Source organism: Aquarana catesbeiana, linkage group LG11 (genome assembly GCF_042186555.1).
Source record: "Aquarana catesbeiana isolate 2022-GZ linkage group LG11, ASM4218655v1, whole genome shotgun sequence".
In the NCBI taxonomy this organism is placed as follows: Eukaryota; Metazoa; Chordata; class Amphibia; order Anura; family Ranidae; genus Aquarana; species Aquarana catesbeiana.
The window spans coordinates 276,971,581-276,983,140 of record NC_133334.1 but is presented as its reverse complement, the minus strand read 5'-3'; the positions used below and the strand labels follow the sequence as shown (position 1 = coordinate 276,983,140).

The 11,560-nt window shown below is 41.0% G+C and overlaps 1 protein-coding gene across 4 annotated transcripts in view; it reads right to left on the bottom strand.

Annotated features, from left to right (window-relative positions):
• Positions 1–943: 943 nt before the first annotated feature.
• LOC141112812 (uncharacterized) overlaps positions 944–11,560 on the bottom strand; it is a 32,189-nt gene continuing 21,572 nt past the window's right edge. For all 4 annotated transcript variants that reach the window (XM_073605876.1, XM_073605879.1, XM_073605875.1 and 1 more), the window contains 5 exons: positions 11,029–11,109; positions 9,550–9,642; positions 9,050–9,133; positions 7,019–7,061; positions 944–3,843 (listed from right to left, as the gene is read on the bottom strand). In XM_073605876.1, the coding sequence (XP_073461977.1) occupies positions 3,692–3,843; positions 7,019–7,061; positions 9,050–9,133; positions 9,550–9,642; positions 11,029–11,109 (453 nt within the window). In that variant the 3' untranslated portion in view covers positions 944–3,691. The remainder of the gene's footprint in view (positions 3,844–7,018; positions 7,062–9,049; positions 9,134–9,549; positions 9,643–11,028; positions 11,110–11,560) is intronic.

Below are 11,560 nucleotides of genomic sequence, written 5' to 3'. Positions count from 1 at the left end.
GCCAACATGTACTGTGACATACTGAAGCAGAGCATGATCCCCTCCCTTCAGAGACTGGACCGCAGGGCAGTATTCCAACATGATAACCACCCCAAACACACCTCCAAGACGACCACTGCCTTGGTAAAGAAGCTGAGGGTAAAGGTGATGGACTGGCCAAACATGTCTCCAGACCTAAACCCTATTGATCATCTGTGGGACATCCTCAAACGGAAGGTGGAGGAGCGCAAGGTCTCCAACAATCCACCAGCTCTGTGATGTCATCATGGAGGAGGGGAAGAGGACTCCAATGACAACCTGTGAAGCTCTGGTGATCTCCATGCCCAAGAGGGTTAAGGCAGTGCTGGAAAATAATGGCGGCCACACAAAATATTGACACTTTGGGCACAATTTGGACATTTTCACTTAGGGGTGTACTGACTTTTGTTGCCGGTGGTTTAGACATTAATGGCTGTGTGTTGAGTTATTTTGAGGGGACAGCAAATTTACACTGTTATACAAGCTGTACACTCACTACTTTACATTGTAGCCAAGTGTCATTTCTTCAGTGTTGTCACATGAAAAGATAGAAGAAAAGATTTACAAAAATGTCACTGAGGGGTGTACTTACTTGTGTGAGATACTGTATATATACAAATATTATAAATAGACCCTTATGTGTTGCATTAACAGATTATAATTTTCTGCATTAAGGCGACTGTATTATAACAATCTCTTTGTTTTGAATGTTCTGGCAATGCTCCTTAGTGCGTGAAACAATGCAACTGTAGCATTTCTAGCAATGCAGCAGACAAACACGATGTGCATTGTGGTGCCCTTCACTGCAGATGCAATAAATGGCAATGCAAAGAATACATTAATGCACATTGCAGGTCCACAGATATAATCCTAATTATTGACATCACCAGCGATCATTTATTATTTTCACCCACCAGTGAGATCCTTTTGTTCTTTGTTTTTAAATCCTTTATTTAAATGTCGGTTTAAACACAAGAATAAAACCGGGAACAGCAAATAAGGAGAAACAAAAATCTGAGAGTAGAAGAACACATAATAAATAATTTTGCCAAGCAGTATAACATAATAAAAACTGCAGAAAAAAAAAAAAAAAAAAGTTCACACAGGCAGTGTTTGGTGGCTGATTAGCCTATCACCAAAGCCCAAGCCCTGTCCCTCGGGGGCGGGGCATACTACTAAATCCCTATGCAAATGCAGACTTTCAGGCCAGTGTTTTGCATACAATATTTGGTGCAATAAAGGAGTGGCCAGTGAAGGTATGGTCATTTACCTTTTCTGTCCTCAGAAAAGAGCCAGTCGGTTCATGCGCTGACAAGAAGCATGCTAATAGCGGTGAGAGCAGAGTGACAAAGAGTTGAGCTCATCGCTGTGCTACTTCTCTGTTCACTGTCCAGTCACACTCTTGGGGCAGAATGACCCGGGCTCAGAAGGAGCAGGTTGAGTAATGCTGGCCATCAGTCTTAGGACACCCAAAAAAAAAGTATTGCGGGGGTATTCTCATGGATTGAAGCTAAAGCTGATTTTGTTATTTTATTTTTATATTGGGCTCTTCTTTTTACCTTTTGGTATTTTATCTGGAATTTCTGATTTAAACAACTGAACAAAAACAAACAAAAACTGAACATACATACATACATACATGTTCATAAATAAAATAGGTGATATTATCAGTCAGTACATTAGGGATGGAAAAAATGAGAGGGAGGATTTACCCTGCCACCGAATGGTTTTCATTGTAATGGCCAAGGCCAAACTTTTTGGGAAATCTGTATATTTTTTTTTTGCATCTCAAAAAAAAGAAAAAACTAAAATTAAAGTGGTTGTAAACCCTTCCGTATACACAGCAAAGTGACTGGACTCGGGTGATACACAGAGATTTAACAAATCCTCCTACATAAGTTGTTTCTGTTTATCTGCAGTCATCCTACAAACTCCTCCCACGTAAGTTGTACCTGTTTATCTGCTGCCCTTCTACAAACTCCTCCAACATAAGTTGTACCTGTTTATCTGCTGCCCTTCTACAAACTGCTCCCACATAAGTTGTACCTGTTTATCTGCAGCCATCCTACAAACCCCTCCCACGTAAGTTGTACCTGTTTATCTGCTGCCCTTCTACAAACTGCTCCCACATAAGTTGTACCTGTTTATCTGCAGCAAACCTACAAACCCCTGCCGTGTAAGTTGTACCTATTAATCTGCAGCCCTCTTAGACCTCATGGTTTCTTGTAAACGCTGTTAATCCTGACCGAAGAGGTTATAAACTCACCTAAGCTGCATTTTTTTCAAAGCAGTTTAGGTGAGTTTAGCAGAGTGTGGGTGTTCATTTATTTCATTGGCCAGAATTTTAATGTATTCTGGCCATTTAAATAAACGCTGAAGTGCTTAAACGCGCCTAGCGTGTCGTTTGGGTTTATGCACGTTTTTGTGCGTTTACCAGCGTTCAGCATTTTTGTGGTCAAAATTGCCTCTCCTAAATGTGATTTTTGGGTGTTCAGAAAACATCCTCTAAACTCCCTTGCTACTAAACTGCTAACAATGTGTGCATTAACACATAGGATAACATTAGTGGTGTATAAGGGCATAAAAAAAAAACTCCTAAACTCACAAAAAAACATGCGTTTAACAGCAGCAGTGTGCATGAGGCCTTACAAAAATCCTCCTACAAAAGTTGTATATGATTATCTGCAGCCCTCTCTTCTCTAAAGCCATTCAAAATACGGAATTTACACAGCATTCCTTAGCTCCAGCAGGCAAGGGGGTGGGGATCTAATGTCACATACAGCATATCATGGAGCAGGGAGCTGAGTGTAATCTGAGACCTGAGTGGAGGTAATGGGCACACCCCCCCCTCCTTTCTCTACACAGTCTCATAGGGAAATATGCACAGCTGAGGCTGTCAATCACTTGCTGTGTGCTGGGGGGGGGGGGGGGCTTTTCTCCCAGGATTGTCTGGCGTTGGCATTACCTGTCAGAACTGACTCATGCAGATAGCAGAGGAATGAGAGAGGAGACAGAAATCAGAGGAGGTGCTTCGGATTGAGGCTAGAACACACTATAGAAGGATATGCTTTGTTCATTTTTCCTTTTCAGAGGTTTACAACCACCCTAATAATTTATAGTGGCGCATTTGTAGCAGAGTTTTTTTTTTATTACCTCCGCTACTTAGGGTTAATCTATGTATTAGGAAGGAGGAAATTTCAAGTTTGCCAGATATTTGGTGAACATTAAAGTGTATGTAAAACCAAACCTTTTTTTTTTTTTTTTTTAGTTTTGGATAGAATGTGGAAGGGTTAGAGCCCCTGTCAGCCTTTTACTATCTTTATTTTTTCAGGTAGCCAAACCAAAAAAAAAAAAAAAAAAAAAGCGATGGGAAACCCAATATTTTTGAGTTGTCACAGGAGCAGGAAGTAAAAGAAAATCTTCTAATAGGAAACCTGTTTTGGTGACAACGGCCACCCTCACGTTGTAGAGATCTCCTCTCACTTCCTGTTGTGTCTCCAGGACAGGAAGTAAAAGAGAAATCTGCCTGAACCTAACAGGGGTCCTAACCCTTCCCTAGTCTATTCAAAATGATATATATCTAAAAAAAAAAAGTTTTCGCTTTACATACATTTTAAGGGGAAGAAATTCCAAAGTCTTTGGTTTTATTGTAAGCAGTGCACAGTAATAAAAATCAGGATTGTTTCCCAGCTTCTGCCTTCTTCGTTGGGTCATCTACGGCGGGTTTCTTCTCCGGGGTGGCCGGTGCCGCATCAGACGGGTTCTTCGTCTTCTGAGGGTCTTTGGGTTCATTCAGTACCTCCTCTTTAAAACCAAAACCAACGTCTACAAAAAAAAAAAAAGCACACAATGTAAATGACAAAGTATTACAATTCCAGAGACAAAGTGCAACATGCCAAAAACTAGTCATTTCCCAAATTATCATTTCTGCTCACTCTGCTCTCTCCTCCTGTCTGCATGTTCCTTGGGATGCTGTACAGGGGATGGCAGGAGGCTAATACCAAGACAGATTCAGGTACTTATATTAGCTGCACTGTGTGTAAAAATACATTTACTAAAAACTATTACAAAGCTACATGAAAACTGTGTTTTAGATTTCAGTCTTAAAGTATAAGGCCTGGTTCACACCTATGCAGGTTGCAGTTTGCATATTGCAGGCGTGGTTTGCGTTTTCCAATACACATTTTTGATCCATTGAAGTCTATGGAACCAAAAACCAGAAAAAAAAAAGTCTCTGGCTTTTTCAATAAAAATGCACAGATGTGAATTACATCCATAGGAAACCATGCTAAACGGACTGCAGTGTGTTTCTGCAAAACGGTGTGAACCAGGCCTAAGGCTCCATTCACACTAGCGCATTTTTTGATGCATTTTGCAGAAATGCATGGGAATTTTTTTAACATGGGTTCCTATGGAACATGTTCACATCAATGCCTTTTTGTACCTCTGCATTTTTGGAAAGGGTCGGGGACTTTTTTTCATGCAAAATGCAGCGTTTTGCATGTAATAGAATTCAATGGACCAGCATAAAAAACGCAAGTGCAGCGTTTTTACAGCGTTTTTGGCGGTTTTTTTTTTAATTTTTTTTTTTTAGACTGTATACAGTCTAAAAAAAAAACTGTAAAAAAAAAAAAAAAAAAAAAAACGCAAAACGCGGCAAAAATGCATCAAAAACGCTACAAAAACGCTGCTCAAAAACATGGCAAGCATCACAAAAAAAAACTCCAAAAACACTCAAAAGCAACATGCATAGATGTGAATCGAGCCTTAGTCTACCTTCAGCAACATTTTTCAAAGAGCTTCCTAAGCAATCACATTCCCTCAGCTGCACAGAGAGTTGGGGGAGAAAAAACAGCAGCACACCGGTCTTCACAGTGAATGGCTGTGTGGGAAAGGGGGGGCGGGTGTCAGGACAAATCTGATCATTGGAGGAGATCGCACTGAGTTCCCAGCACAGCTAGAGAGCTAAGGAGCTGACCATGGGGTGCTCTCATGCCTAGTGTGGTCAGTTTTTAAATCACTTGCCTACTGGGAAATTTTACCCCCTTCCTGCCAAGGCCAAAATTCAACTTTCAGCGCTGTCACACTTTGAATGATAAGTGTGCGGTCATGTAATGCTGTACCCATACACAATTTTTATCATTTTTTTTGGAAACAGATAAAAATTTATTTTGGTGGTATGTAATCACCACTGGGATTTTTTTTTTTTTTTTTTTTGCATAGGTTGGACTTGATGGACTTGTGTCTTTTTTCAACCTCACCTACTATGTAAACAATATTTTGTGAATCTGCAAATATATGATTTGTTATATGACCGATCATATTATACAACAATTATCCTATGCTCTTTGTTCTATAATTGTTATACATGTGATATGTATTCTATGTATGTTACAACCCGTTCAATACATTTATGGGGAAAAAAAAAAGTTTTCTTAGTTTCTGTTATAAAATTTTTGCAAATAAGTAATTTTTCTCCTTCACTGATGGGCACTGATGAGGAGACACTGATGGGGACTGATGAGGAGACACTGATGAGGCTGCACTGATGGGCACTGATAGGCTGCACTGATGGGTGCTGATGAGGAGACACTGATGTGCACTGATGAGGCTGCACTGATGGGCACTGATGAGGAGACACTGATGAGGAGGCACTGATGGCCACTGATGAGGAGACACTGATGGGTGCTGATGAGGAATCACTGATGGACACTGATGAGGAGACACTGATGGGCACTGATGAGGCTGCACTGATGGGTACTGATGAGGAGATACTGATGGGCACTGATGAGGCTGCACTGATGGGCACTGATAAGGCTGCATTGATGGGCACTGATGAGGCTGCACTGATGGGCACTGATAAGGCTGCACTGATGGGCACTGATAAGGCTGCACTGATGGGCACTGATGAGGCTGCACTGATGGGCACTGATGAGGAGACACTGATGAGGCTGCACTGATGGGCACTAATGAGGAGACACTGATGGGCACTGATGAGGAGACACTGATGGGCACTGATGTGGCTGCACTGATGGGCACTGATGAGGCTGCACTGATAAACACTGATGAGGCTGCACTGATATGCAACACTGATGGGCACTGATAGGTGGCATTGATTGGCACTGATAGGCTGCATGAGGGGGCACTCAAAAGCGGCACTGATAGGCATCACTAATAGGCACTGAGAGACAGCACTGGTGGGCACTAATTGGCACTCCTCTCCTCAGCGCGTGATGAAAGGAATGCCGATAACCGGCATGTTTGTTGGAAAGTGAATCTAATGGGAGTGGTTTCATAATTATCAGTCAGCTGCTGCACCTGCAGGGCTCTAATGAGGAAAGCTGCTGGGCCTGCATTCCTTTAGCCGTGATTTCCTATTGGGAGTATCTCACCAAAAATGACATGTGTTGCAGGGGATGCCCAAAATCTGACTTGTATCTTAGTGCAGACTTCTGGGAAAATCAGTGAGCCAATCACACAAGCAGGAAATGACATTTCTTGAGGGGGGGGGCGCTCTGTATACCATCTGTGTACAGAGCGCCTCCAGGTGGCCATTTTGCACTTTACAGAAAATGAAAACAGCCGCAGATTGAAAAGGAAAGGGAATTTTTAATAACATTCGATTACAATATGACTTGTGTGGCAATTGTATACGCTAGATTATTTTTTCTTTGTTTGCATTTTTTTTTTAACCGCGAAAGTGGAGTTACCCTTTAAAGGACTGACAGTGATATGTTTTACCCATAAAAACTGACCAGCTTTTAGTAATAAAACCATTTTAGCCATGTAATCTAATCTATATATATATATATTTGGATACTGTGGATTAGACATGTGCACTGACAAAAAATTTGTTAGTTTTCATTTTCGTTTCATTCGTCGAAAATTCGGAATTAACGAATTTGTCAAAATTTGTTAAAAAAACGAATTTGGAACTAAACGAATTGCACATGTCTACTGTGGATAGTTTTTCTAGCTGTATCCAAAATGTGGTACTCACCAAACAAGCATTGGGGGGGAGAGTCCAAAACATTGGGTGCCGCCTGTGACAAAAGAGAGACAAAAATATGGTAATTCTCAATATCCAATGATATTTCATTATCTGATCTTCAACTTGTATTAACATTTCACCTCCTACCTCCTAACAGGGGGCCCAGTAGACCAGAGGTGTGCAGTCTGTTCCCTTCACTTGATGTACAAAAAAAAGGGAGCATCTATCTGTGTTTACCTACGGGGATCTGATTTTTGATTCTGTTGTGCACACTCAGGAAACGGAAGGCAGAATATGCTATCAGCATGAAGCAAGGCAGTACTAGCATTGTTTTATATTAGAATAAACACATGCATAGCTGGGAACTCCCCGGCTTTTACACAGCTGGATTACTGAGTCTTCCAGAAGTTTCCTCTCCAGCTCAGCCACTGATTGGACGGATCGCCGTCTTCAGAAGTCGGAGCAGAAAGTTGGCACTGCAGACTGTTGGATTGTTGCCTGCATATTGCAGTGATTACCCATTTTTTGCCTATGTATTTTGATGGATTCCCATTGGTTGCCTATGTACTATAACAATTGCCTGTTTTTCCCCCCAAGCATTGCAGTGGCTGTCCCTTTGCTGCCTATTGTATTGTAGGAGTTGCAAAGATATTACGGTGCCTTGAAAAAGTATTCATACCCCTTGTAATTTTTCACATTTTGTCATGTTACAACCAAACACATACTGTAAATATGTTTTATTGGTATTTTATGTGATAGACCAATATGTCACATAGTTGACAGATGACCACATCTAGATCCCAACTCGTTACACTTAAAACAATAGTCTTCATTAGGGGTAGAGCAGTACATTCTCTGTAATGTAAACTCTCTGTAATATAAATATAGTGATTTAAATTGTGAAATATAATTTTTTTTCTATATTTCACTGTTTAATTTTCAATATTTTTATTGAAGTATCAATGTTGTATAAAGCACAAGTGACAAAAACAGGAATGAGAATCGAGCACCCTCAAGTAGCGCTCCTTTTCAAACAATCATAAACTTAGGACCTTTAGATAATAAACAGAGCAAACTTAACGCAAAATGTGTTTGGCGGGAGTGCCAATTATATATTTCACTATTTAAATGTCTGTTATTACCTTACAGAGAATCTTGTGCTCTACCCCTGATAAAGATTAATGTTATAAGTGAAACGCGTTGGGGTCAACATGTGATCATATTGTCACAATTGCCCATTTGTGGCCCACATATTGTCACAATTGCCCATTTGTGGCCCACATATTGTCACAATTGCCCATTTGTGGCCCACATATTGTCACAATTGCCCATTTGTGGCCCACATATTGTCACAATTGCCCATTTGTGGCCCACATATTGTCACAATTGCCCATTTGTTACCCTGTGTCTTGTGGAGATTGCTTGTTTGTTGTCCATATGTGATGTTTGCCAGATTATGGTCTGTGTTATAAGTTATAAAGTTATTATATAGTTATTATATGAAGTTATAGTTATTATATAGTTATTATATATATATTATATAGTTATTATAGTTATAAAAACTGCATTTTTTTCCCCACCTATTGTCAAGTCAGAGTTTTTTTGTGTAGAGCAGGGATCTCCAAACTACGGCCCTCCAGGTGTTGCGGAACTACACGTCCCATGAGGCATTGTAAAAAACTCTGAGATTCACAGACATGACTGGGCATGATGGGAATTGGAGTTCCTGAACAACTGTAGGGGCATAGTTTGGAGACCCCTGGTGTAGAGGATCATACTACTATAATGTAATCCCATGCAGGCCTGCCATTACTGAACCACGCCATTGCTATCCCTACATTCTTCACTCTTTTTATTGCCACCTCTTGGTCCCTGCCCTCCGGGAATCTCAGGCTCGCTGACGTCTAAAGTTTACAAGGTGTGATCACATGACACAAGGGGCGGAGCTTGTACAAGGGTGCATCTCCATTCAGATTTGTCTAGCGCTGCCTGATGGCTACATAAGGCCTTGCCTGAATGACTTCAGTGTACAGAACTTACCGGCATGTTTGCTGGAGGTTTCTGACAGCTAGGTGACTCGATACTTAAATCTTTCATGATTTTATCCACATTTGGAAACTCCCCCTGAAATAAAATGATACAAAGTTCTAGAAGATAGACAAAAAATAGCAGCATAGACATTTTTATTTGGCCATTATGTCTAGTTTTAGCCCATTCCTGTTCCCCCCAAACTTCAGGGTGGCATCCAAAGGTACAGGCAGTGAGGCTTTACTGAAGCAAGTGCTTGACCTAATTAAGATACCTTCCTTCATTAGCTTTAGATCTACTGGAACACTTTATACAAAAGTTAATTTAAAGGTTCAGTCCATCTGAAACTGGATGTTCCCACCCAGAGCCACCAACCCAACATATACTGTGCAATTTAAACTGATCTGGGGGGCAAATGCCTACCTGACCCTCAGCCCAGTCCTCCCCTGCATTGAGCCTTTATGCCATCTTGATGTGTGGAGCCAAGTTCAATGCAATACATTTGGACTTACTGATGTTTCACAGCAAGGAAATCCCACATCTTCACCGGGTCTTCCAAAAAAGCCTTCAAAGCCAAGTCCACCAGGCTTTACTGACGCATCAGTCTGGTAAAGAGTAAAGAAAATCATTCGGAAGATATTGGGAGGTAAGGCGGTAACACAAAGGGGAAATGCTGGTAGATATCAGCAGAATGGGGGAAGTGCTATCAAAGAAAGGAACTTACCTGGAATGGGCGAAATGAAGGTGTACTTTAAAAATGGAATGAAGAGTTAACAGTTCTTTGGGCCAGTCAGGTTCTCCCTTTAATTTTTCTCCAATATTAGAGAACCCTAAGGCTCGATTCACACCTATGCATGTTGCTTTTGAGCGTTTTTGGAGTTTTTTTTTTCATGCTTGCCGCGTTTTTGAGCCGCGTTTTTGCCGCGTTTTAGCGGCGTTTTTGCTGCGTTTTTGCCGCGATTTGCGTTTTGCGTTTTTTTTTTTTTTTTTTTTTCATTTTTTTTTACAGTCTTACAAAAAAATTACAAAAAAAAATAAAAATAAAAAAAAAAAAAAAAAAACGGCAAAAACGCACCAAAAACGCACCAAAAACGCTGCAAAAAAGGTGCACTTGCGTTTTTGATGCTTGTCCATTGAAAACCATTACATGCAAAACGCTGCATTTTGCATGAGAAAAAGTCCCCGACCCTTTCCAAAAACGCGGAGATACAAAAAAGCATTGATGTGAACATGTTCCATAGGAACCCATGTTAAAAAATTCCCGTGCATTTCTGCAAAATGCAAAATGCATCAAAAAACGCGCTAGTGTGAATGGGGCCTTATTCTACATCACTACAGCCTATTAAGGACTTTGACCTACTGCGGGATATGTGCCTATCCTCCTCCTCTCTCCAATCTCAGATTCAGAGATGTGGTAGGTCTTCCTTGCAGTCAGCTTTATAAAGACCTATCCTTTGGTTTACTAAAATCACCATCTAGTATTTCTTTATAGGTTTATAGCACTCTCCTAGATTGGTCATTTTAGTTTTTTTGGCTCCCCTGTAATCAGTGGAGCAGATTGTGATTGTTTTGGACTGTTCTAGGCTTCACTGGCTGGGGGTTCGACTGCTTTCCCCTGCCTTCTAGAGAATTCTAGAATGTAGTGGGAAGAGGCAGATCCACAGCCTGAATATTTATGTTGTCTCAGCCAGTCCCTGATGGAGGATGCCCAGTAGGTGGCCACGGAGTGCATAAATAGTCTGGGGCCTGAGGTAGCCCTGTTCTTGTCCAGGAGGAGAAGTTCCCAGCCTGGAGGGGCTGCTGACATTCTGGGCAGTCCAGCTGCACTTCTACATGTGCTCATCGAGGTCCCAGCTATGTTAAGAGCTGAGGGGCATGTTCTGCTGAAACTTGCTGGAACTGATTAAGGGATCTCACTGAGGATCTGGTCGGGACTATCAGGGAGAAGGGAGAATTAGGGAGAAATAAGTTTCACATTTTGGGATACTTACTGGACTGCCTTCTGGAATTTCTTTTGGAATAGTGGATTCAATGCCCAAGTCTTTCATTATTTTTCCCACATCTGGAAGGGCCTGCAAGAGATTGCAAAGGAAATTCTTTGAGAACAGCAAATTTGAGAAAAATAAAACTGAAATATCCTTTTTTTATTTATAAAAGCGGGACAATGTGCAGGGATCAGCTGTGCCCTAAAGTAAGCCTGTAATGGACTGCCATTGCTGACCTCCGTCTAAAAATGCTAGTTGCCTGCTTCTTACCTCTGTTTCATTCTGATCAGATCTTCACGGTGTTGTCAATAAAGTGCTCTTACAGTATCTTAAGTAAAGTGCTCCTAAAGTATCCTCACAGTGCTTCAACAAAGTGCTCTTAAATAATCTTCACAATGCATCATTAAAGTGTTCTTGTATCTTCATGGTGTACCAATGAAGTGCTTCTGAAGTATCTGAAGTATCTGAAGTATCTTCACAGTGTTTGAGCAAACAACTCATAACGTATCTTCACAGTGCTCCAATGGTATTTTCTGTG